The sequence below is a fragment of the Prunus mume genome, linkage group LG4 (assembly GCF_029339155.1).
Source record: "Prunus mume cultivar Tortuosa linkage group LG4, ASM2933915v1, whole genome shotgun sequence".
Lineage (NCBI taxonomy): Eukaryota > Viridiplantae > Streptophyta > Magnoliopsida > Rosales > Rosaceae > Prunus > Prunus mume.
In genome coordinates this window covers 10,303,793-10,330,490 of record NC_142701.1, presented here as the reverse complement: position 1 = coordinate 10,330,490, position 26,698 = coordinate 10,303,793, and the positions used below count along the sequence as shown (strand labels likewise).

The window sequence follows — 26,698 nt, the reverse complement described above, 5'->3', positions numbered from 1 at the left end:
ATGACCATTTTTTCCCCATTAACAATTTAAAATTGTAATAAATCATTAAATGCATTCTTTTTTTTTTATTTGATTTAATATGGGTATAATTGAAAATTTATACAAACTTTGTTTTCTATCCCTGCTCAAAATAAACATGGAAAAGGAATAGGTTCCTGGTTCCTGGTTACTTTTCCAGCATTACCAAATGTGATAAATGAATCTTTCATTTCTCATCTCTGGGAAATGACATGGAAAATAATTTCCCCTTAAATTTATTCTGTGAACCAAACAACCTTTGTCATTCATTACAGACAAGTGACCAGTTACACATGAGGACCGAAAGTGCACTTTAATGGCGATTTGAGAATTGGGATTTACCGAGAGAGCATGTGGTTATCCAAATAGTCTTGCACCCAAAAACCAATTCAGTTTCTAACAAAAATAATTGCAGTTTTCATATTTGAGCTCCTGAGCCCTAATCGAATAAAAGCTTTACAAAGTGAGAAGCTTATGACTTTCTGAAGAGATTGCGTCGGCGAGAGGGGTTGGGAATTTTGGGCAGGGAAGGGGGTTAGGCGCCGGCGAGAGAGGGTGGGCCTGGGTTGATCAACAAACAACAGTGAAGGGAGTTGGGTAGGTTTTTTTAAAGCTTTTTATTTTTATTTTTATTTTTATGTTATTTTATATATTTGATGTAAATTTTATTTAGAATTTGTGTATCCCACAATGTACACTTAATCAGTTAACGTCTAACCAAATGGTCAACTTAACGAATGACTTAAATTGGTCAAATTTGAAACCATAGGGTGTAAATTGATGAAAAAGAAACCTGAGAGCCCATATTAGTTTTAGATTTGGTATTTAGTCTAGTTTCTGTCAAAAAACACATCTTGCAATTTGAAGATGACACAAACAGGGAAAACCTTTTTGAAATTACTTTAATTTTCTGCAACTGAATATGGTTTCTTTAATGAAAGATGAATTGCTTTATTTAATAATGATTGAATCATTCACTACGGTTTCTGTTTTCCTAGTCTTAATTAGTTATTCTTTATTTATTTATTTATTTTAGTAATTATTATAGTAATATTGTGATTGGCTGTTTGTTATAATTTGTACTTAATTTGTTCTTTGCTTTTGATGGAAAAAACCATATGCGCATACACCCTATGTTACTTCACTGAGCAAGCTCAACGGAGGGCTCTATCCGCCACAAGTCAAGTCTTTTTCTACATGGCAAGCCACGTTTGTTTATAATAATCAGTTAATTTTCTCAAATATCTCATATTATTCAATTCAAACCAAAAATAAAATGACAAAAAAAGAAAGTAAATATTCATTTATTATGCTATATTTTTTAGGCACCATTGTTCACTAGAACATCCATCACAGTTCATTTAGGAGACTTGGGGTTATTTAATTCGCATGACAACTAAAATCATGCAGAAATGCTTAAGCAAATGATTTGTTGACTTAATGTTAAATCGACCAACTTTAGACTTTTTGTGTGTGGATAATTAAGGAAGATATTCAATTTTTGGAACCTCTTTCAAAATTGAGAAGAGAAATAGTACTAATGTAAAAGCTATGCTTATCTCATGTAGGCTTTACATGATTACATCTTCTCTTTTTTATTGTATCATTAATTAACTCTGCTCAATAAACAACATAATACATGTAGCCAACTCTCATTGCAGTATTTGCACGAAGTACTACCAAGCAACCAAAGTGTATAGCATGATTCTTCTGTCTATCAATAACTGCATGCATTGCGCGGTGTGGATGTGAAGAAGTAAACCATTATCTCGGCAATAATGAGCCAAGTTAGTATTTGCAGTGAATATTCGGAATGAATAAAATCTTCCCAAGTAGGATTTGAACCTACGACCAGTCCGTTAACAGCCGATCGCTCTACCACTGAGCTACTGAGGAACAACAGGAGATTAGATCTCATAGAGTTCAATTCCCATTCTCAACCCATGACCAATATGAGCTCGAAGTTTCCTCTGTAAAGCACCTTTAACTTGAACCAAAAACAGGCGAACCCAAAACCTCAAGGGATCAAGCTAGTAGCTTCATCATCTTTGGATGATTCTTCTGACTTAGATTTCAGAAACCCAACTCTAGAAAACTCCAACTCCCTCAATTTGAGCAACAAAAACAACAAAATCCCACACCCAAAACCCAACGCAGAGCTAGAACCAGTCAAAGAAACCGCAGCACAAACCAACATCACAAAAGACTCCTCCTTTGAGTTCATATCCTTGGAAGCCATAGCCAATTCAATCCCAGCAAAAAGCAAGAGCACCCCAAGAATCCCAATCGGAAACTGGTTCAGAATACTCACAAATGAGTTCCCAAACAGCAGAGCCAAAACCAACTTCCCAATCCCCAAAAACACAACCGAAGCCCCGCTCCTCCCTCCAAATCTGTACTGTCCAGCAAGCCCTCCAGCTCCATGGCACACAGGCATTGCCCCGAACCAACACCCGACGAAGTTCATGACCCCTACGCTGATCGAAACCGTCCTCGCTGACGCCTCCCTGTCTGGAAACAGATCGCCGGATAATTTGCAGACGGCGATCACAGAGTTTAAGATTGACAGTGGGATTTGGGGAATTGCTCCGCGAACAAACCCAATTTTCCAATCTTCCCATGTAATCTTCAACAAGGTTATCTTAGAGGGCCCAAATTTGAGATCGCCCAAGATTGAAATGTCGCGGAAAAAGCACAAAATCAGCCCAAATAAGAAAACTACGAGAGCTGCAGGAATTTGGGATAAAACTTTCAGCCGTTGATTAAGTCGTGGTGATCGGCGACGATTGATTGTGTTTTCAGTGCTGAGATTGTGAGTGTGATCGTCGTCGCCGGCTCCGGTGGCGAGGACGATGAAGAGAAGGGAAGAGAGGGCGAGGAGGAGGCCGTCGAGGCCGAGCCAGGGCCGAGGGGAGGTGGATTTGGAGGCGGCGAGGTCTTGATTGAAGCGGATGTACTTAACGGCGGTGAAGGCAAAGGAGAGGCCTTGAGAGAGCTGGACGCCGCGGACGACGGGGAAGGGGAGGAAGCGGTAGAGGAAAGACATGAGGCCGGTGGCCCCGAGGAGGAGGAGGACGCCGGCGGTGGACAGACCAGCGGCGGCGATTTGGGGGAGGGAGAGGTGGGGGGACTCGGAAATTGCGACGGCAGCGATGGACTTCATGGGCTGGACGGGCATGGGGATGCCGAAGAGGAGGCCGGTGGTGAAGTTATAAAGGGCGGTGAAGATGAGGGTGGTGCTGAGGTCGAGGTGGGAGACGAGGGTGAGGGCCAGGATGATGGGGATGTAGGTGCCGAGGTCACCCACTGCGCCGGAGAGCTCGGCGCAGAGCGTGGTTTTGAGGCGAAGGTGGTGGCGCCACCGCTCGTGGAGGAGGAGAGGGCTTGTGGTGGTGGTGGAGAGTGAAGGGGCTTCTTCTTCCATGGTGGAGTTGGGGAGGAGGTGGGCAGGGGGAGGGGAGGGAGATAGTAGTTTTAGAGTTTTATAGTGTAGTTATAAGTTGGTGGTGTATACAAAATATCCATGCAAACTACCTTAACTATATATGAAAATTTGAAATGTCTAATTGTGGTCCATGCTGAATTTTATCCTAGGAACTAGGAAGTCTACTACCATGTTCATTTTATCCTAAATAACAAGGACTTTGGAAGTTGGGTATGATTTTTAGAACTAAAATTAGAACTTTCCTACAGATGTGAAGTTGCTTTTGCACTCAAGTTCGAATTCACTTTCTTGTAAATTAGATTAATTTGGAATAGATTATCACTTGTATTAAAAAGAAAAATTAGAACTTTTCATAAGAAAAGAAAAATACTATTGCTTCAGTCAAAATTTAACTTAAAAGAGATTAAACCAAGTGATAAATATGGGTAGTGCTACGTATTTTTACTTAAGTTGTTTTCTAAATGACGTGACAATTTTTCATTGAGTTTTGGCCTCAATTATGCTCTATCATATACTAACAGAAGCCTTCATAGAATCAGTACTAATGATCCTTACATGGTTATTGTGCGGTGGGTTACTTAGCAAACAACTACACTAATTGAGGATGTCATTAGGCTAATCTATAGCCATAAATTTTCAAGAAAAGGCCAAAAGGAGGAGAAATGGTTCCTTATCCTTGACATGGTGCGCCCTCTCTTTATCTCTCTCCTAATCAGTACATGGGTAGAGAATTTGCAACTAGAGAGAAGTCCCTCTCCAAAGGCAGACTCCACTTGCACAATCTTCCTTTTCAAGGCTTTTATGATATCGATTTGACGAGAAGTTACAAGTATCAGAGTTTTTCACTGCCTTTGCACTAGTACGTACTGTCTTCTATTAAGGCTTTTGTGAGTGACTAGATTTCATAAAATGCAGGTAAATGCACAAATCTTAAATGTAGAGGTTGGGGTAGATTTCACGAAATAGAGATAAATGAACGGATTCTAAACGCAGAGGCTCCGAGCATCTATGATGGAATCGGTCCAATTTCATGAAAGTGATGAATAAGTTTTTTTTTTTTGGTTAGCCACCGAAATAACCTGTTTACAAATGGGTTTAGGCCATTATTAAGTTCTTAATCCTGTAAAACAATAATAACAAAAATATTCGGATATGAAAGAAAGAAAAATTATATATTAAACCTCTTTCTGATTATTATTATTATTATTAAAGCATGTATCTAATGAAAATTTAAAACAAACGGTTTTTAACTCAAATGGTTAAGGGTAATTATCTACTCCAAAATTTTGTCTTCGAATTCCTTGTCTTCATATTGTTTGTATAAAATAAACAATAAATCAATCAATATTAATTTAAAAAAATTAAAAAAAAAGAGGAAATTTTTATTGAGACTTTACTTGATCCTTGTTTTTTTCAATCAAGGAATTGGAGATTCAAATTTGATTAGTCTATGTATAAAAGGTTTTTTTTTTTTAAATCTATTTTACTCCCCACTTTTGTCAGATGATATAGAGTTTTGATGTTCATGTGGTACGTGGCATTGTTGTCTTTGCCTCAATGATTTTGTACAATAATAGTGAGAAGCCAAATTACACGTTATAAATGGAGTCGTACGCGATTCTTTTTAGTGACATTTGCACAAGGCTAGGGCAATGAATACGACTCTTGATAGAGTCGTTAAGGCAATGAACAGGACTTTTTTTACTGAAATTTGCAAAAAGACAGTGGATGACGACGTTGAAGGCGTGGATGGAGGTTGTTAGATCGTGAGAGATATGAGGGAGGTTGAGACTGTTAAGGAGATAAGGGAGGGTGAGACCGTGATATATCAATACATTGGCTGATAATGACATCATATAATCGGTTCATTTCGATTTTTAAGTGACAAGAATCAAGAATTGAACTAGCTAGTTCAAGCCAAAACCAATTTTTTCAAAAAAATTTCAAAATGTTCAGTTATCGCACGAGCTTCCGCATTTTTGAGAGATTTTTTAAAATATATATATATATTTTAGAATTAAAAAAGATAATGAGTAGTTGGGTTCTATAAAAATAAGATCCATTATCTGATTTTTCTTTTTATTTTAATTAATAATTTCAATTCTTAATGTTTACATTAACTAATAATATTTTCTAGTATTTTAAATGTTTTATCATTCGCTATCTTTTGCTTTATATAAATAGATTTATATGGTTGTACTCCAAAGATTAATTTCCCGTTGATGATATCTACTCATTTAGTTGTTTGGATAATGTGTGTAAATGTTTTATAATTTTAGAGAAAGAAGTGCTGGAAGTAACACTATTTCTTTGCTTGGTTATAGGCTTTGATTCCAAGACATGAGTTAAATTCACCATCACTTTCACTTTTCTTGACTTTCTTGGACCAAACATGGTCCCTACCCTACGTCAGATCTGGGAAAATCTTCCTCTAATGGAGTCCATTTGTCATACACTTGATGAGTTTTACAGGTCATCTAATCCAATCACACGAAAACTTGGCTACAAAAATTTTATTTAAAATGAAATTGATAAACACTTAAATAATTACAATCATCGCAAATGACTTAACGATATCATATTTGAATTATTTTTTTTCCTTAAAGATATCATTCTTAAATGAGGAAAATACAAAGAACAATTTGAATCATCATATTATAGAATTAGCTCAAATGAGTTATAGAGTTCGTTTTTGTGAGCAAGAAAAAGATTTTGATAATTGGAACACCGGTTGCATCCAACAATCTTTGGCAGGGATCAAAGAATCAACTATTCATCAATAGCGGATAGTTTTTCTCATGAGCATAAGTGTTTCTTATAAAAATACTTTCACACAGATCTGCGACATTCATACCATGTCGTCTGCGACATTCATACCATGTCGTCTAGTAGAAGAACTTTTTATAAAAACTCTTTCAACAACTAATTAGCTACGGTAAATAGTAAATCACGTTGGTCTACAAGTTAACCAGAGAAATGAAATCTATGTATTAGAGAACATGGTTTGAATGCATATACCAAAATAGCAAATGCTTGAGCAAAAACACTTAGGAACTTTTGAGTGAAATATGTAAACTAACAAAATTGACTTTAATCCGAGCATTGTAATTTACTAATAAGCCGTATCATTACAAATTGAAAGACTAATTACCTACTCTCTTTTTTAATCTTTACTTAATTACAAGAACACTAGTAGCTATGCCCCTTATTTTTGTGGGGCCTTGTGGAACAATTATATTGGATGCGCACAAAAGGGGCTTTCTGCTGGCTTTTAAGGGTGTGTTTATTTGTTTGTTCAAACTTGGAATGATGAAGGAAATGATTGCTTCTTTATTTCTTTTGATTTGAACAAGAGAATTGACCCTCAAGTTTTCCATTCAACGTATTCCACCTAATCACTTGGAAAAAAAAGTTCATGATTAAAGGAGCACAAGTCTTTTACTTGTACTATGAAGCATCGTTTGAAATTATTTTCACACCGAAGACTAGAATTATTTTCTTTTTAGTTATACGAGTGATTAAATATATTTACCCATACCCAAAGTCAGGTTGTTTGTTTCTTCCTTTTGCCACCCACTTCCATTTTGAATTATAATCAACATTGTGTTATTGAATTGGTGATAGCTTTCTATCAAATTCGTCCAAAACAAATAGGTCCAAAAATACTTTCATCAAATAAAATCCAAGGTAGAGATGGAAGTGGCCAAGACTTTGCTATAAAGATTTAATTATCATAATCACTGTGGACCAGGCCATATCTAGCCGTTACACCACCGCCCTACCGTTTTGCTCACGTGTCAGCCCAAATTCGAAAGTCTTCAATCTTTTAAAACACAAAAAAACCAATGTGACCGTTAACTTGTATCTTCAGCTAAACCAAAACCCCCCTGCTTCCCCTGTTTCTGTTCTGTGCATCCAAGTGAAGAACAATGGCTTTCGATTACTCATTCACAGCAGATGAAATGGCAATCGATGATGGTCTTGGGTACCCAAAAGCCTACGCGAAGCTCTGCCGTGATCGCAGTGCTGGACCTTACAGCCATGGCCCTCCTTTCACTTTCATGCCTTACTGTCTGCAGCAACAGGAGGTAAGAGATATGATCGTTTCTAACTTTCTGTTCGCTTCCCAGGAAAGTGAAAGACATAGAGGGAGAAAATTGAAAATTGGGCTTTAGCATATAAGCTGATTTGAGTTTTTGAAACTGGAAAAATTCAGCTCAGGAAAGTTTTATGTGCAGAGAATTAAACATTACCATGTTCAATTTATTTGTTTCTCTGATATTGGTCGGAAGATCTATCGTATAAATGTTTATCGGATTGTCATAGGTTTCACCCAGAATTTGAGACGAATTATGAAAGGTCATAGGATTTACTTGAAATTTGGTAATTGAAATTGAACTATGTCCTGGATGCCCCATGTTTTGTTCTAACAGCATTCTTTCTTTTTTTTGGGTGCTTTTAAATGTGTTTGCAGTAATTGGTTTTCTTTAATGTTTTTTCATTCTGTGAATGCTGGTTTTTGTGATATAATTTGGTTTTCAGGATTTGAGAGCAAGAGATTTTGAGCAGATGTTTCCCATTATCGACCCGAAAGCAAAACCTACTACCAGGCCCAAGATTTTTGTTAGTCTGTTGTGGAAGCAGCTCAACCACCTTGGGTAACCCTCTTAATTTTGCTCCATAAACCTTCAACATGACATGAGCAAACTGGAGAATTCAATTATGATACTTTTTTACTTAATTTTTTCTGCTTACATTGAATTTCAGGAATGCTGGCTTCGATCCTGCAGTAATTCGAGTCGATCCGTATGGCAATGTTCTGTATTACCATGCTGATTCTGCTTCTCCCCTTGCTTGGGACATAGATCATTGGTTTCCTTGCTCAAGTATATGACTCATCACTAATTTCTCTCTCTCTCTCTCTCTCTCTCTCTCTCTCTCTCTCTCACATTTGTAACCTGTGGTCTTTTGCTGAAAATCTAGGGGGAGGATTGACTGTCCCAAGCAATTTGAGGATACTACAGTGGCAAGCCTGCAAGAAGAAGCATAATATGCTAGAATTTCTCATTCCATGGTGGGATTTTCAGTTGGGCATATCAGTGAACCAGTTCTTATCCATATTTGCTTCTTCCAACTCAGATTTCAGGTGGGTTTACTTCATATTTATATTCCTACTTGCTTTTCTATTAAAAAAACATTGAGTTGTGACAAACTGTGTCCTTTCACAACATTGGCAGGCACAGAGCATTCTCATTTCTCTTCTCTGAAGGGGAAAATGAGGAACTCAATTCGTCACAGAATGTAGATTCTCATTCTTTTCCGCAACATTACGTGGAATCTAAAGAGCATATGGGCCTAGCTCCGGCTGCCATTGTGGTATCTCGAAGGGAGTCATATGGCTCTTCATCTGTTTTGAAATCCCTGGACTACAATAAGCAGATACAGCCATACTCTCCTGCAATTGGTCAGTGCTTATATAACAACTACTCAACATTTTTTTGTATACGTGTATAGTAATGATAGGTGTCATAAAGTTTTTGTTTTGTTTTTTTGGATTGTATTAGCTGCAAGAAAAGGGAAGCATATTGTTTCGAACGAAAATGAGAACCCGAACTTCGTTACTAACCCATACCAAGCCATTGTCATGGCAAGAGATTCCTTAAAACAAAGAGAACAAACTGCAAAGATGCAGGGAGAGATACAAAATCTGGATGATGAAGTGAATGAATTGAGGCAAAAAAACGAAGAGGAAAAGCTCACCATTCAAAACTTGGAACTGACATTGATAAAGCGTAGGAGAAGAGCAGAGAAGTGCCGGCGGCTAGCAGAGGCACAATCATCATATAGGACTACGCTCGAAAAGATGATTCGAGATGCTATGCACCAGTAAGATTGTTAAACAAGAGTCTGTGTAGAAGATTTTCCATTTTATTCTTTCTGAATATAGTTTTTTTCAGACTGGTGACATTTTTCCTTTTCCTTTTCCTTTTTTTGGCTTAAGGTCTGTCATTTATAAAGAGCAGCTGAGACTGAACCAGGCTGCAAGTAGTGCACTCATGGCAAGACTTGAGGCACAAAAGGCAATATGTGATGCCTCGGAGAAAGAACTTCATAAGAAATACAAACAAAGAGATGAGCTTGAGACACAGATAAAGCCTCAGTGGGAACAAGCAAGGAAGAGATCAAGAATGGATAATGCCTTAGCTGAGGAGGGAGAAAGTAAGACAGTTCTTTATCTACCAGCAAGCAAGCCAAGAACAGTTTTACACAAGGAGCTAAGAGCGTTTCTAGAGGAAGAACAGAAGGCATGTAATGCTGCTTTATCACAGAGTGAAGAAGATAGGCAAATAGAGCTAAACGAGGAACTGGAAAGACCCACAAAACGATTGTCTATTGACAACCTTGAGGAGAAGGACCAGGTACATTGATGCATTAGAGGATGAGAACTTAATAGAGAATAAAATGAGGACACTGGAAATAGAAGAGAGGAATCACAAATTTCAATTTCCTGTCCTTCGAGAACCAGATATTGAGGAGGATGAAGAAAGCAGGAAACAGCGTGGGAAGGGGAATGTAGAGAAGTGGCTTCAAATTCTGTTAGACAGTTCTCCAGAAGAGTTGGGTCCTCAGAATGAAAATGAAAGTGAAATAGACAAGACTGGTGATATAATCAGAAAAATGAATTTGAAGTATCCACAGGAGGTGAAGAATCTGAAGCGTCCCGAAGCAGTTGTCAAAAAAGGTGTGCCGGTTAATGACGAAAAGCGGCAGTCAATTGTCCAAGAGAAGGATGGCAATGCACATGAACTGGGTACTCCTGTTAGGGGAGTTGTTAGCAGGAAGAGTTTTGAAGGGAAGGAAAGAAGGGATCAGAGTAATGGAAAGGAAAGAAAACTTGCAAGGTCTGAGAGTGCCAGAGCCTTTCGACGAATTCCATCGTCTCCGTCTATAATATTGGGCATGAAAAAGGGTGTTGACTGCATACGAAAGAAGCCCATGGTAACTAGTGATGATGAGGAGAGCTATGCTACAGAAAACAACTTTTTAAAGTCATCCATGAAGACAATCAAGAAAGCAGTGAAATTGTGAACAGAAGTTCAGTTCTCTCGTGTATCATTGGAAATGTGTATTGATTCTTTTCCTTCTCCATTGTTTTTACTATAATTTTTTCCTTAGGTATATATATATTTTTTCCATTAGAGTCTAAGCAAAGGCAACATGCCTTAAGCTTTGAATAACTGTGTCAAGCTTGGCTATTCTTTTATTGTCTTTGATTTGTGTATAAGATTGATTTGTGTGAGACGCTATAACAGCTTGTTGTTTTACTAGAAATATTCAGTTTCCTTTTCTTTCACTCTGCTAAAATTTTTGTTCTCTATTTCCTTAAAGAATGGTCCTATTCAAGTTTCTTGCAAGATCTTGGTTTGTAAACTCATCTCAAATGTCCTCTGCAAGGAATTGAATGAAAAAACAAGAATACCAGAATTGATACCGAGACATTAGACATTACCAGGAGCTCTGTCAAATGGAATAGATCTGTTAAACTACGCATGTCATGCACAATTCCGTTGAATTAGTTTCTAGGCCATACATGAAAGTCGAATTGAAGTCACCAAATCTGCAGAAAACAAATCCAAGTTCAGAATTATTATTGCATTTGAGATAAACAGGGCCATGGAGATATTAATAATATAGGACTCTCACATGCCAATAAATTCATTGCATGTCCATTCCAACCTTCATATCGGAGATGGGCACAGCTTTTAATCTATGCTTATTGCAAAGATAAGTACATTATCTGTTAGGCTGCTAGTATATTTCAGGCTTATTAGGTTGCTCCAAAATAGTAGTGATAAAGCATAAATTATGTTGCAAAATGATGAGAAAGATAAGATCCAACATGACACTGTATTTGAAATTTACAATTTTATAAACAATTACTTACTTTACAAGGAAATCATGTATGATAAAATTACACCATACAAACAACTGTTATGAGATAACAATGCCCTGCGGAGTGTAGTACTAACTAAATTTCTATTGAAGGGGCCTCACAAAATTCCAATCATTTTTTTTCCAGTTGATTGTAATGACAGAGCAGAAAAGTAGCTACTTCCTCTCTTGTGATTTATGTTGCACATCATCTTTCTGCCAATTTGCTTAGCATTTAAGTAGACTTTGAAATTAAGAAGATAATCAACGATCTGCAGCCTCACTACTAGATGTTTAGCATGAGCCAGAAGTTGTCATTTCTGAATTCTACTCCACCGTTCTCTAAGATTAAGTATTCCTTCAGCAGCTCATTTATTGGAGCTTCCCCAGTAACCTTCATCCCCACAAGTGCAGGAGCCATCCTTAAAATGGTGAAACTTTTCAGTATCTCTTACAGAAATCTCCCGACGCACAACCTTAGAGATAAATTTGATAGTATTGTGGCAGCTTTGGCACATGTAAAGGTTCTTAGTCACCCATATTGGCATCCCAGGAGCTGTATTAATGAGCCCAAATGCAACTGCTAGTCTCTCACTGTGTCCACAAAAAATCTCAGCTTTTGAAGCTTCAACTTCATCTGTAGGACTGCTTTCGGGCTCTCTGAATCCCACCGATCTCATTTTCTCATAAAATCCCTCCATAACTGCATTTAGTTCCTTTGTTTGAGGGTGGAAATTATCACCACTTAGGAAAGCATGAACCTTCCCCTTTACTTCCACCCAACTGCACCCAGGATCTACAGTCAGGCCCCTTTTCCTCATCATCTTTCTTACTATTGCAACTTCTTCCCACTTACCACATTGAGCATAGTGATTACAGATAAGTACATAATACCCAACACTTTCTGTATCCATTTTTAAAATTTGATGAGCTGCAAGTTCACCAAGTTCAACCTGCTTGTGGATCATGCATGCATTCAACAATGCTCCCCATATAGCTGGATCTGGATTTATAGGCATCTTCTGTATAAACTCGTGAGCATCATCCAATTGCCCAGCACAACCAAGTAGATCAACAACGCAAGCATAGTGCTTGAGATTAGGTGTGATGGAATAATTAAGTTTCATGCTTCTAAAATACTCCAAACCTTCGCCAACCATGCCAGACCTACTACAAGCACGTAACAATGAAATAAATGTGATCTCATCTGGATCTACATGGGACTCAACCATACGGTCAAATAGCTCGATGGCATGCCTTACCTTGCCCCCTCTGTGCATAGCCAGTTAGAAGGATATTCCATGCTGCAACATCCTTTTTGTTATAGTTAAACTGATTCCATGCAGACCCCATCCTTCCACACCTTACATACATGTCTAGAAGCGCATTAGGTAAATAACCATCAAATGCTACACCAGTCCTTAATGCATGGGCATGAATTTCCTTTCCACACATCAAAGCTCCTATTCTAGCACAAGCAGACAGGACAGAAACCAAGGTAACAGAATTTGGTTTTAGACTGAGTTTCATTTGCCGAAAGAAAATCAAAGCCTCAAAGCACCGATTGTTGATCCGAAGGCCAAGTATGATTGAAGTCCAAGATATGACATTCTTTCCTGGGATGCCATGGAACACTTCCAAAGCCTTATCAACGCATTTACACTTAGAATACATATCAAGGAGCGTATTGGCAACTATCACAGATGATATGAACCCAGTTCTGTAAGCAAGCTCATGAAGCTTCATACCCATATCTAAATGCCCTAAACAAGCACAAGCAGATAGAACACTGGCTATGGTTATTTCATCTGGCATGATACCCTCTCGCTCCATCATTCTGTAGGTTTCCACAGCCTTGTCAGGCAGTGCATTATTACCATAACACGAAATCATTGATGTCCATGACACCACATCTTTATATTCCATTCTAGAAAAAACTTTTTCTGCTTCCTCAAAATGCCCAATGATTGAATACATCTGAATTAAAGCATTGCACACTGAAACATCCTCCGCAAACTCTGTTCTCATGACAAAACCATGGATTTCCCTCCCTAACTTACGGTCACCAAGAAGCTCACAAGCAGATATCAAGCTAGTCATAGTCATCAAATCTGGATAAACTGAAGATTCAAGCATCATGAGAAACAATCTCAATCCTTCCAAAAATTCTCCATTTTCAAAATACCCCGAAATCATAGCATTCCACGAGATCCTATCCCTCCTAGGCATTCTATCAAACAACATCCGTGCACTACCAACGGCACTGCATTTTACATACATTGTAATCAAAGCATTAACCACATCAACATCCGACTCAAACCCAAATCTAATCACGTGTACATGAATCTCCCTTCCCCTCGCCAAGTCCGGGACGCCCCCACAAGTCCTAAGAACACAAGGAAATGTATACACATCAGGCACAATCCCAACCCACAACATTCTGTGATACAAATTCAAAGCCTCATCAAAGAACCCAGCTTTCGCATACCCACCAACCAAAACATTCCAAGAAAACACGTCCCTCTCCCCCATTCTCCCAAATACATACCAAGCATCAACCAAATTACCAAACCTCACAAACATGCTCAACAGGGCATTACCAAGCTTAACACTCAAAAGGGTCGTGGAATTCGATACATAAGAGTACACACGAGCTCCTTCCTCGTGTGTTCTCTTCCACTCACACAGCCTAACCAAAGCAATGTAAGCATCTTCTTCCACTTTAATTTGAAGCTCCTGCATTGAATCCAAGAGCTTCAGAGCTTTTTCAAGGTTCCCATGGCGGCAAAGCTCGTTCAAATCGGAGTTTGGGTTCTGTGTGGAGATAGAGGAAATGCTGCAGACTGCCATTTCTTGGGTTTTTCTAAAAGAAATTTGGTGGGTTTGGAGCTTGTGAGAGAAACCAAGGGTTTCGAGCTTGTGGGTCTTGGGGAATTGAGGATTGGGAAGGTGTTGGGTGTGAGGAATTTGAGAGCTTTGAGCTGAAACTGCCATTTTCGGACTCTGAGAGCATTGTCTTCCCAGAGGGTTTTGCATGAGGTTTAACGGTTAATGGATAATGGGACTGTATATTTTTTTTTTAATGGACAAGAAATATTATCTTTCGTTGTCTGTTTAACTAACTTAAACTGCCACAATTTATGCAAACTAACACAAATTATAGACAAGAAAAGAGTCTTTATGCAAGTTATCTTCAAGTGTTGAGCTGCAATTGTCACTGACTAAGCTGAGCTTAAAAGCAGCACGAGTCTAACGAGGATGAGATACGCACCACCACATGTACTTTGACTATAACAACTTTAGTTTGGCTCTTATGAATAAGATATTATTCTCCTAATAAGTTGAGGTTGAGGTGCACAAGTCAAATTTGAAATGTGTTTACTCACAAAGACAACTTGTTATTAGGATGAGAAAAAAGTTATTAACCCCCAATTTCATGAGAAATTTTTATATAAAAAAATTATATATATAGGAGTTAACTCCAACAAAAGAAAGCATTTATCTTTGCACCTACAAATAAGAGTTAGCATTTGTAAAGGTAGATGTTAAATGCAAATGTTAAATTTGGATTGATAGCTTCGGTGGCAATTTGACATTTAGTAAAAATTTTGAAGTAATATTTTTGACATCAAGCTTTATGAGATGTTAATTTTGACATATTCTAGCCTTGAAATTTTTGCAGGATTTCACTGCCCAGTTAGAGTGACTCTTTGTCATTTCATGACGACATGGCAACTAACACATCTCCTTTGGTCCTTTGAGATGGATGCTGTTACAAAGCAATAGTAGTCTTTTGTTTTTTTGAAAGAGAAAGAAAAAACCAGAATATAATGTAGAAGGTTGATATATTGTCTCAAATGTTGATTTACCCACTTCAACCTGTGAGGAAGAAATGACTTCTAATTGAGTGTTATTCAGTGAACTGACTTGGACAAAAACACTTTGACAGAAGATCCAATGCCTAAATCAGATCCTTCCTCCCTTCATAGTGGAGTTGAATGAGATGTGTTACATGAACTTATTAATTAGAGATCACTTTGATCAGTTTTATTACTTCTCAGGGTCCAACACATTTAACAACACATTAGAAAGAAGAAGGGGAAAAAAAAGAGACCATCAATCCTCTACCCTAAGATAAAGAGTTTCTCCACTTTGGAGTAGCTCTAGCTCTAACCAACCTGGTCTTCATATCCATAGGCGTTTGTTTCCCATACTCAACATCCCCATCTCCACCCTCATTAATCTTCACCACACCCGTAGTCCTAAACGAAGGCATTATCCCTAAATTCCTAGTCCACTTGAAAATCCCAGCTTTCTTTTTCTCTTTCCTCTCTGCCTGCACTTGCATGGAACTGCACTGGCTTTGAAGCCTGAGCACCTCTTCTTTCAATTTCCTTATCTCCATTTGCATCGCATTCATTTCGCGCTTCGAGAGGCACCGAGCTGGGGCGTCAAGAAAGGGGTTTGGGCTTCTGGTGCTGGTACTGAACGAGCCACTCCAATCAATTTGCCTGTGAAGCTTGTTTTGCTCTGAGAAGAGGACTTGGATCACTGCCCGGACAGGCAGGCGTTCGTTTTGTGCAGCATGGAGAGATGCCTCTGGGGAGAGCTTTCGACAGTCGATTAGCCTACAAAGACTCTTTCGATCTTGCTTGGATACTCCAGGATGTGCCTGCCATGATGGAAGTTATATATTAAACTTTTGAATAATGGTTAGATTAGATATCCATGTTTCACATCAACCCAAGTTTCTGTAGGTAGCATACCATAGGTAATTTTGATAACATAAAATGTTATGTTATGTCGTTAGATTATTGATTTAGATCATACATTCAAATAAGAATCCACATTCTAATTTTACAATGTAACATATCGAACAATTTAGTGATATAACATTTTCCTCCACTTAAATGCTCTAAATGTTAGAATATAAAAGTGTTTGATACTGAGTAAAGGGTAGGATGCTTCAATTGGACCAAAAAAATAATTCAATCATACAAATATGCACCTTTTTTCTCATGCTCGCTACTGAACAACAGAAAAACCAAATGCAGAAAGCTTTAGGGCCGGCCATTTCCTACCCAAAACAAAGGGCATTTTGTCAATTTACTAGTCCTATGAGAGAAGCCACCTAGACCCCTCTCAGATATCTTTGCTGGTGGTGACAAGACAGCCATGTCCTCAGGACCGACATGATAAGACTTAAGATTGTTTCTTAAGTCTTCTTCATGTACCATGTTCTTTTCGATAAAATATATGTATACTCATGCTGCAACATTTTTTTACCTAATTAATTCACATTTATCCCAATTAATTGTCAACTAATTAGGCAATTAAATCCATTAAATACCATAGACCTTACTTTGAGATAAGTATCAATGGCTCTGTACAACCCATCATCCGTTGCACGGGCGTGGCTAGGCACAGCTCCAGCAAGCGCCGCAAACTCATTCAAGCTCAAACATGCATCCATGGCGGCTTCAGCAAGATAACAATCCACAAGCTTTGCCACCTTGACCATGGCAGCTCCGCTCTTAGCAGTCTCATCCAAGTTCACAAACCTCTTCACCAACCTAATCACAAGCTCAACGTCCAGCAAAGTACTACACGTGTGACTAAAAGAAGGTATCATGAGCTCCTTCAACAAGGCTTGGTCCAGCTCCCACGATATCCTCTTTTCGAGCTCGGCGCGGTACGTGGCCTCCACCGCAACCATGTTGGCGGTGCGTAGGAGGCGGAGGAGGAAGTTGCATGGGATGGAGTCCTTCTCCGGGGGGAGGACGCCGACTAGGGTTTCGACGAAGAAGCGTTTTCGCATCCACAAGGCGGTGACGGATTCCGGGGAGGACTGTAAGCTAATTAGGCTTCTTTGGTCGGAGAGGGCTTCACCGGAGAGGTCCGGGAGCCATTTGGAGGCGTAGTGGGTGATTATGGAGCCGATGAGGTCGGGACGTACGCCTTTGGCTTTGATGCCGGCTAGGGTTTTGACAAAGTAGTCCATGTCGAGGATACATGCGTCATCGAACCAGCATTCGGCCTCAAATGGGGAGGGTTTTCCGGGGAAAGTGACGGATTCTTGCAAGTCTTGTTTTTTCGTCATTGCCTTTTTTTTTTCAGGTGCAACGGATAAATGGAAGGGGCAGTTGTGGGGTGTTTATATATGGTTCATGCAGTTACACTTCTTTACATGACAGAGAGTGAAAGTAATTTTTGGTGTTGGCATGGAGTTGAAATATCGATAATGCCCTTGAATTGGGTGAAAGATCAAGTGAAAAGGACATGGGTGGCTTGAGATTTAAGTAATGGCATAGTTTTTTTTTTTGGTCTGAAAGTAATGGCATAGTATAGTACTCCAGTGTAGTGTAAGAGCAAGATGGATGGGTGAAGAGGAAGACGCATGGATGAGAGAGAGAGAGAGAAGACAAGTGTTATAAATGCAAAATAGTGAAATATTCCTTGCCTATGACACGCAACGTCTCATTCTCTGACATGGAGAACAAAAATTCATTATAACACCACCAAGATTGAAAGAGACTCCGAACAAAACTCTCTCTCTCTCTCTAAAAATTTGCTCATGGACATGGTAAAACTATGAGGAGTATCTACCGACTTGAGGACAATGCCATTATTTTGTGCCATATATGCACTTGGAGATATGACTTATCTCTTTAGAACATGAGCATGTTTCACTTCCATAAAAATATATGATCAGCAATGTAGTCGATAAATACAACACATACATACGACATACATACTACTACCGTTTCTCCCAAAAAGAAGATGAAACTTTTTGTGAATTTTGGAGATTCAACAACTTAGATTGCCTAATTGTTGGAAAAGAAAAAGATGTGAGAAGAGGAAAAAATCAACATCACCTCGAGAATAATGAGAAATGTGGATACAAAATAAGAAGGTGATGGGATATTGCTGCCGAATGTGATTCCTGTTCTTGTATTTTGCATAACAACCAGCACGTGAACTTCCGTTCTTGTTCCTAACTTTGGATGGTAGCTATAGCTAGCTGCTGCCCTGCCAACACCAGCTGCAGCTCTGGCCCGTCTGGGTGCGCAGGGCCCCACTATTTTTGGTATGGGCCCACTTGGCTCATGCTAGCCCAAAGCCAACATATATCAAAAGGTTGGGATTAAGTTGGATTGGATTATGTTTAATCCTACTAAATCATCTAATAGCACATTTCAATTAATCGAATCCCTTAATTATCTGTAGTACAAAACACATCATTAAATTAGTGTTTTTATTTTAAATCCAAATTCAATCTTAGTCACCGAACACCGTCTTAGAGCGCCATTATATTGGTAGAACAACGTAGAGAGAAGCCCATTAAGCAAAGGCAATGGGCCAAGAATCGTAGCTGTTTAATATCCAGTTCAAAGAACAATGTAGAAGGTTCAACAAGTCAATTTGAATTTTCAACTCTAGAATTAGTAATGTTGAATGACTCCGCGAAAAACAGCCCATTTGCTCCATCACATTGTTGTTGGGTTTCTCCAGTTGTGGAGCCCAATTTGACTCCAATGAGCTCCCACAATGGTTATGCTCTATGTTTGGTTCAAGGTTTAGAAGCTTGAAAATGGGTATAAGATGTCGTTATCATATTTGGTAAATACTTTTGAAGGAATCTAATACCTAACATGTGAATACTATACAAACCAAAAATGGGAATAGAAATAAAAGGTCTTTCTTAGTAATCATTTCCCAGCATTTCCAGATATGGAAATGATAATCTTCCATTCTTGCCTCTAGGGAAATAGACATGGGATTCATTCCTAAACAATTTATTTTGTGACTGGTTCAAGGTTTAGAAGTTTGAGAATATGTATGAAATTGCGTTCTCATATTTGGTATGTGCGCTCTTGGTAATTTTTAATAAATAGAAATAAGGGTCCATTTGGATGGGAAGATTCCAGATCGAAGGATTTAGACATATAAAATTAAATTGTAATATTAAACTACTGCAATTCATGTATGTCAAGATTTTTGAATAAGAAAGAAATGACGAAAACAAATGCATTTCAAATTACTCCTTGCGTATATGGTCATTTCAAATGTATTACATCTAGTTATTTCAAATACATTGAATCGAATTCTTTCAAGTTTTTTTTAATAGCAAATTTAATTTTGTTGTCATCATCTTCATTTCTCAGCATTCTCAAATACATGAATGTACATCTTTCATTTTCATTTCATTTTCAGTTCATGACATTAGATATGAGAGTTTTATCCCCAAGAAGTTGATTGTACGAATCAAACGGCTCTTAGGTGTCATCAATTTTGAACTCTCATACAAAATGTTCGTCCCCAGAGCAAAGTATCCGCAAAGGGCAAACACCCTTGGTGGAGATTTTGCATGGATTCGAGCAGTCCAAGTCCCGCAAGTCATCACCATACCTTTTTATTTAAAAAATAATAATTTGAAAATGGCTAAAATCCCAACACCCTAGATTTTTTCTATTATTATAAATTATTTCATTAATAAAATTTGACGCTGTTATCACCTTCCAGCGTAGCAGGCCGGGGGTCGGTGAGGGGCAAAATATCAAATGATCCTAATTAGCTAATTTTAGTCTAGCCTAGTCTGGTGGTATTTTCCTTTTTAATGTCGAAAGAAATTCCAAATTTTAAATCTCTCTTTGATAGAAAGGAAAAAAAATTTAATTTTTCATGGGAGATTTGTAGTAAAGAAATTTATAAGAGAAAATCAACAAGAATATATTTGTAATAATGAATCAACTAGGTTTATTCCATTGGTGTAAATTCAATCTAATTCTACAAAATATAGGAACTGAAAACTAACTAAACTGAAGGTAATTTCAATATCTAGGAAAAAACTGGACTTAAAAGAAGTCATAAGCATGCTTATTTTTAAAGCAAACTAAGATCCTACAACCAAGACTTCACCAATATTGCTTCTCATCAACCCTATTTGGTCTTCCCATCTGGCGATTAAACCGGAAACATTATATGTTGCGGGGAGGTCCAGAGGAACCGCTGTCTCCTGCTGTTGGGTTCAACACTGAATCGCTGGCAAGAGAACCGTTCCCACTTCCCTCTTGAGCCACTACTGGGATCTTGACTGCCGCTCTTTCCATCTCCTTCTCGAGCTCTTCTTCCCGTCGCAATGCAGTAAACTGGGTGTCTAGAGACCTGGCTGCTCCCAGCCATGCAAGAACAATCAGCAGAAGTACACCTCCAAGGTAAGGTGTTGAGTTTGCGAGTGACCCGAAGGTCAAAATCATAAACTGCTGAATCAGAGCACCACCAGACTTCCCCAATGGGTTGCAGACAACATCAATGGCTGCCTTTCCTTTAACCTACAGCAAGAAGTTGACAAGGAACATAAACACGAAAGGGCTCAAAATGAAACTCAAATTAGAAAACACGAAGCTTTTCCTGATAAATATGATTCCAAGATGACTGCAACCTCTCCTTTAAAGAGGTCCCTAATTAAAATCTCCCTAAACTACTGGTTAAGCCAAAATCTAAAACACTGAGTTGTGAGTATGAGTCCAAACCTTGGTGTCCTCATCCAAGGGAATGTATGCCATTTCTTTGCATGGATCAAACAAGCTGTACTTGGCACTCTTGCTGAAAATGTTTTGCAAAGCACCCACATATACAGCTGCAAGAAGTGGAGTCATCCCAAGGCTTGTAATAGCAGGTGAAAGTGGACCCCCAAACAAGATCAGAGAGAAGAAACCAACTCCAGTCAGAAGTAGAACTGTAGGTGTGATCTTCGCAGCAACTCCCCATCCATATTTTTCAAATATAACTTGACTGAGCAACATCATTGTGAAAGTTGCTATTCCAGTGGCAGTTGAGAAGTCACCCATAAAAGAAGAGTACTCATTCGGGCTTGGAAACTGCAAAACTCAGTGGAACAAGAAGAGTGAGGATTATCAATTAGTAATTCATAATATAGACAAAGATTAAGTCACCCAGCTAAGGCATACCTGAGCTTTGAGCTTTGATTTCCATGTAACCTCCACGAGGTTGATGCTAATACCATATGCAACCACCAAAGTGGCAAGATCTCTGATGTATCTTGAAGACACCAAAAATTTCAAGCTCTCCATTGTCCCCATTTTGGGCTTCTCCTGCAAGGTAAATAGAAGTTTAAAAAGCTGTCGTCCATCATATTCAACTAAAGTTCATAATTTTGTGATAAACCGGAAATCACAAGCTTTCTTCAATATATATGACCAGTGACCAACATAGCTTTCATGCATTGCGAATTCATTTCAGCACCCTGTTAACCAAACTTAAGAGAATACGAAATTGGCCAATTATAAAAATATTGGTATGGGATTCAGGTCACTTCAACAATGACCAGTGATCAGTGTCCACAATAAGATAGTAAACAAAATTATGTTATTTTTTCAACTTCCCAGCAACGTATGAACAGATGGTGCCATGATAAGAAGTAATGCACATAAACAGAACAGACTAATATGAACAGAAGGGACCAAAATTGAACAGATTCAGGCAGCCAACTTATCAACACAATTCAAATACGATTAACAAGATAGTCTTGTTGCGGAAGATTACCTTCTTCTTCTTGCTGCGGGTGGGAAGAGGAACATAATTGTTTACCCACCAGTACAGGAAACAGATTGTGAACCCCATCAACACAACAATGCTCATCATCCCCTTTAAGGACAGGGCCCAACCATCAACTCCAGGACCCAAATTTTTCCTCAAATTAGAGAAATACTTCACTGTCCTGCCTGAGAAAATAAGAGCAACATTCGCTCCCAGTCCAAAAAGGGGGTAGAATCTTTTTGCTTCATCAACGGTAGTTATCTGCATAAAATCCATGCAACATTATTTATTTAAGTTCCAGTCACTAACATTAGGGCAAAGACCTTAAATTCAGACTAATGAAAACTTCAGGGATCATTTCTTGTATTCTATAAGAATCCATATCTTGGCATACAATTCGACTCAAATGGGGTTGTTACAAATAGGAAAAATAAATTTTGATATGAATTATTCATGTCACAAGATATAACACATGCTTCAAAAGCAAGCACCTTTTAAGGCGAAAGTTAATCCTTGTCCAGTCTGCTGTGGCAAATAGAAGAGAAAGAAATCTAAAAAGCGAGATCAATTTTTTCCTGTTTAATTAATAAGAATAGAACAGAGCACCATTCACAATCGGATAACTGAGAAAAATCAAGCCTCCAATTCCAATCTCAAAACACATTTCACTTCCATTTTTTATAAACTGACACAGTATACAGACATATATAGGTTTTAAATAATTCCTCGTTTTTAAACAGTATCTATAAAACAAACAACATATGTACCAACCATATGTTAAGAAACTGACACTGGAAAAAATGATAACCAATCCAGAAAACGTGTATGGGTACACAAGGAATCAAATCATGAAATAAACATCAACTCATCTTTAAAATTATATTCCTGATTGGCAAGCAATCAAATCCCGATTATGCAGACATGAATCACACGACAAGGAAATTACCTGATTGGCAAAACCCCAGAAAAGCACAGAAACCACCACACTCCCCCACAATTCAGCCATGACATAGAACAAACAAAAGCTCCATATCCTCAAGATTGCGAGTGGACCAAGGAACCTTGGGCCAAGAGTGTTGAGCAGGCTATCAGCAAGCGCTTCTGGGTGGATATAATTGCTGAGAGGATACAAGACAAATCCAAATGCCCCGAAAAAGGCGATAAATGGAAGCATGACAGTGTAGAAGAGAGCCTTTTTAGACAACACATTAGACAATTTTGTGTACAACAGCATGAAGCCAACAGCCATAGGCAGGTTCACCCAGGTCTTTAAAAATGGTATAATCTCTGCACTACTCCCTTTAGCTGTTACAACCAACACATCCTTTGTGTCCCTGAGGATTGTGTAATTGAACAAGATACAAAAGAACATCAACCCAAGTGGAACAATCTTCTTGAGGGTTACAGCCTCAATACCAAAGAACTTGGGCTGCTCAGTTTCCCCAAATGCTGGCTGCCCATCAGCAGCAGCAGCAGCAGCAGCTTCAGCCCTGCAGATGAACAAGTTCCTCTCTTTTGTGCCAAACCCATGAGTATTTGAGACAAAGCCTTGAAATTTCTGTAACCCATTTGACGACAAAGATAACCCAGTTGGGATTTTGGGTTTTGTGGAGAAAGATCTTTGCTTTAAGCCCAGAGAAGATTGAAACGCTCTGGTCTTGGGGTTTAAAGGCAGGGAGAGAAGCCCTTTGGTCTGCAAAACAGCATCCATGTCTCTCTTAGGTCCCTTCAAGAAAATCCAGAAGTAGGTTTTTTCAAGAGAAGAACATGAAGAGAGACACAGATAAGGAAGTGAGGAAGATAAGGTGGCTGAAGAAAAAAGATTTGATTTTCAGAGAGAGTGTAAAGGGTGGATACAAATATCTATTTATACCAAATGAAGAAACAAACCAAACAGCCCCTTTCAAAGGTTGAGAAAGGAAAGACAAAAACTCTAGAGATTTTATTTCCCAGCCTGAAATGTTAATCAAAAAAGGGTTTCAGCAAGTGCAGAGCTTAATTTCTCTCAATCTGTTCCTAACCCACAAATCAAATACTCCATCTGTTAACAAGATGACAAGTTTTTTTTTTTCTAAACACAATTTAACACAAAAGGAAGTGAAACCGTGACCGGAGGCAAATACGGAAAATGGATGGGTCAGAAACAGTCGGGCAGTCGAAAAAGCATCCCACAAGACAAGTTAGCCAAAGAATGATTCCTGTGCAAGTACATTGACCAAAATGCACCTGCTTTGTAAGACGACCAAAACGCCCTTGAGTTAGGCCAAAACTGAAACAGAAAAAAACCCTTGAGATATTTTTCACTTTTTGATGCTTTGGAGGCCTCTGAAAGTTACATGTGGGGTTATAAATTTGTGGGATGTGAAATCATTCATTGATGATGTGTGCTTCCGCCGTCCGTCCCTCCTATGGCTGGCTCGTGGTTTGAATCATCTGGGGTAGTAGTTTTTCAAATTGGAGCCATAAATTATATTTTAATTCATCAACTCTATAAAATAAAAAAACTGGTTGTTTATTTCCAAGATGAAGATATTTGAATTATAATAATAGATTTGTATGACCTATGTGCAAATAGGTATTTGCTATTTGTCGGAATTTCTATGGCTATTTATGAAGGTACATTTGTGAACTTAATATTGCCGGTGGAGTTCTCCGAATCTTTGTTTTCTATGGCTATTTGTGAAGGTACACTTGTGTGCCTAATGTTGCCGGTGGAGTCTTCCTTATTTGGATTAACACACTACACTTTCATATTTGTAATAACCTCCCTCTGTTTGGTTGAATGAAAATAATTCAAAATTTAGCTCAAAAGTCGGGAATTTAAAATGAGAAATTAACAATCCCTTGTTTGGTAACTTAAGCGCGAAATTTATTAAATTATCTTAATTTCCCGAGTATAATTTTCATTAAAATAGGCGTTATTTCACAATTTTCATACTGCCATTTACAAATTCAACATACATAAATTCAAACACTAAAATCATCAATTGCCATAAATGAAAATGATGAAAATCTAAATTACGTATAGAATTATACGTAATTTTCAATTCCTTCATCCAAACGGAGGGAGTGGTTATCTCTATTTGTACTAGCTCTTGTGGCTAACAGCCTTTATACTTGAATTATAAATGCAATATATTGACTTTATCTCAAAAAAGATATTTTCTACAATGAAATTTAATATATATTATTTAGCAACATGGGCACTCTGCAATTTGGGTCGAGTTAGTGCCCAAATTGCTAATTGCCTTGAATACTGTTGAATGGTAGGTTGGTGGGTCTACTAGATGAAGGATGAAGAAAATTAGGATTTCAATCAAAAGTAATGTTAGAACAATCGCATCTCTAATAAAAATGGAGCCTACCAACATGCGGATCTCATTTCTATTAAACATATGTTCTACAATGTGAAACATATAGTTTGATAATTGATTGAATGACATATTGTTGGTAGTGTGAAACATATAGTTTGATAATTGATTGAATGACATATTGTTGGTAGTATGAATGACTGATGTATAAAAACTTGGGAGATTCACTATTATACTCAATATAGGGGTCCAAATTATAAAAATACCTCATATGAAATTGACTTTAAAAACACACTCAAAACTCATTTATAACATAACAAATAGGTTTTTAACTTCTTATAAATTACAAAACTGCCATCAATTTTGTAAAACAAACTTAACCCTAAAATCTAATAAAAATACCCAAAACATTCAATAGGGCATCAAAGTAATTTAATAATTAATATTAAATTCAATAAGGACAGCACTGTCATTTTTTGGGTTTATTTATAGAAATTCAATGATGTAGAATTTATCTATAATATTAGTATTAAAAATAGGTATATAACTAAATATCTCTAAAAACTTAGCTTTACAACACATAGTTTTTAAAAAAATTATATTCACTGTTTATATAAACTTGTTATGGAAGAATTTTATATTCGATGTTTAACTATAAAACTTGTTATGGGAAAATTTTATATTCACTGTTTAGTAAAAGAGATGAGTACATTGAATTTCTTGATTCCATGCATCATGCTTATAATCCAATTAAATATATCTATATCTGACCTTTGTATTCTATTTAAGGTCGCGTTACACTTACTATATATATTCAATTATTTATTTATTTTAATTATAATAAACTCAAAAGAATTTCACTTTTTCCTAAGAGAACCCAATTTCAATTTAAAATATTGATTGTATTTAAAAAAAAAAAATATTTAACTACTAATTATACATGTCTCCTTATGTTTTATTTACCACTACTGAATCTTCAGGTTTGACATCTTCAATGGTGAATTTCAAGATATCTATTAGTATTTTTTTTTGTGAGTTTGTATCAAATGTGGCTACGAACATTTTTCTCTTCATTTTTAAGTTCTTGTAGTCGATTTTATTCGTCCTCTCTTACCATCGCATATAACGAAATTAAATTGAATTTTCACTATCATAAATATGGGACTCAAGTAGCATGCATGTGAGATGAGTACAGTAGAGATCAACTTAACCACCCCCAAAACTCGAACAGACAAAAATATATATATATATAATTTTAAAAAAAACAAACAAACATAGCATTTTTTTAGCAGCATAGCATTTCTATTTTTCCATTCATATATTTATGTAAATTTCCACACACAAAAAGGCGCTTTATTGGGCGATGACTTGGTTTTCATATTCTAGTATTTTGTTTGAATTTTTATTTTAGTCCACCAGTCTTGAATTTGAC

General features: G+C 37.6%; 5 protein-coding genes and 1 non-coding gene across 6 annotated transcripts; 1 reads left to right on the top strand and 5 right to left on the bottom strand.

The window, feature by feature from the left end:
• Nucleotides 1-1,516: 1,516 nt before the first annotated feature.
• On the bottom strand, nucleotides 1,517-3,620 carry MOT2 (sulfate transmembrane transporter). Its single transcript, XM_008230404.2, has one exon. It carries the CDS (start codon nucleotides 3,440-3,442, stop codon nucleotides 2,036-2,038), a length of 1,407 nt encoding a protein of 468 aa, XP_008228626.2. The 5' UTR covers nucleotides 3,443-3,620; the 3' UTR covers nucleotides 1,517-2,035.
• On the bottom strand, nucleotides 1,843-1,914 carry TRNAN-GUU (transfer RNA asparagine (anticodon GUU)). The gene has a single exon. It is a non-coding gene; the product is annotated as a tRNA-Asn (tRNA).
• Nucleotides 3,621-7,365: 3,745 nt separating the features above from the next.
• Nucleotides 7,366-10,828, top strand: LOC103328021 (trichohyalin). Its single transcript, XM_008230405.2, is given in 8 exon segments — nucleotides 7,366-7,551; nucleotides 8,006-8,121; nucleotides 8,231-8,349; nucleotides 8,447-8,609; nucleotides 8,701-8,927; nucleotides 9,028-9,349; nucleotides 9,465-9,873; nucleotides 9,875-10,828. Coding segments are annotated over 8 exon segments (2,193 nt in total). The 5' UTR covers nucleotides 7,366-7,392; the 3' UTR covers nucleotides 10,553-10,828.
• Nucleotides 10,829-11,628: 800 nt separating this feature from the next.
• On the bottom strand, nucleotides 11,629-14,577 carry LOC103328022 (pentatricopeptide repeat-containing protein At1g15510, chloroplastic). The gene is given in 2 exon segments (XM_008230406.3): nucleotides 11,629-12,651; nucleotides 12,653-14,577. Coding segments are annotated over 2 exon segments (2,667 nt in total). The 5' UTR covers nucleotides 14,432-14,577; the 3' UTR covers nucleotides 11,629-11,763.
• Nucleotides 14,578-15,305: 728 nt separating this feature from the next.
• Nucleotides 15,306-17,624, bottom strand: LOC103328023 (root phototropism protein 3-like). The gene is made up of 2 exons (XM_008230407.3): nucleotides 16,758-17,624; nucleotides 15,306-16,067 (listed from the first exon to the last, which is right to left on the bottom strand). Exons 1-2 carry the CDS (start codon nucleotides 17,493-17,495, stop codon nucleotides 15,525-15,527), a joined length of 1,281 nt encoding a protein of 426 aa, XP_008228629.2. The 5' UTR covers nucleotides 17,496-17,624; the 3' UTR covers nucleotides 15,306-15,524.
• A 2,504-nt stretch (nucleotides 17,625-20,128) lies between these two features.
• On the bottom strand, nucleotides 20,129-24,155 carry NTT1 (nucleotide transporter 1). Its single transcript, XM_008230408.2, has 5 exons — nucleotides 22,902-24,155; nucleotides 21,962-22,216; nucleotides 21,367-21,510; nucleotides 20,929-21,276; nucleotides 20,129-20,727 (listed from the first exon to the last, which is right to left on the bottom strand). Exons 1-5 carry the CDS (start codon nucleotides 23,664-23,666, stop codon nucleotides 20,374-20,376), a joined length of 1,866 nt encoding a protein of 621 aa, XP_008228630.2. The 5' UTR covers nucleotides 23,667-24,155; the 3' UTR covers nucleotides 20,129-20,373.
• Nucleotides 24,156-26,698: the final 2,543 nt, after the last annotated feature.

What these genes read in the sequence shown, in the direction of transcription:
- MOT2 (XM_008230404.2), bottom strand. Translation starts at nt 3,442, where the DNA reads ATGGAAGAAGAAGCCCCTTCACTCTCCACCACCACCACAAGCCCTCTC.
- LOC103328023 (XM_008230407.3), bottom strand. Translation starts at nt 17,495, where the DNA reads ATGACGAAAAAACAAGACTTGCAAGAATCCGTCACTTTCCCCGGAAAA. An exon ending in CCATTGATACTTATCTCAAA is followed by an intron (nt 16,068 to 16,757) that starts GTAAGGTCTATG and finishes CCATCATGGCAG; the next exon opens with GCACATCCTGGAGTATCCAA.
- NTT1 (XM_008230408.2), bottom strand. Translation starts at nt 23,666, where the DNA reads ATGGATGCTGTTTTGCAGACCAAAGGGCTTCTCTCCCTGCCTTTAAAC. An exon ending in TCTGGGGTTTTGCCAATCAG is followed by an intron (nt 22,217 to 22,901) that starts GTAATTTCCTTG and finishes GATTTTATGCAG; the next exon opens with ATAACTACCGTTGATGAAGC. An exon ending in CCCGCAGCAAGAAGAAGAAG is followed by an intron (nt 21,511 to 21,961) that starts GTAATCTTCCGC and finishes TTTACCTTGCAG; the next exon opens with GAGAAGCCCAAAATGGGGAC.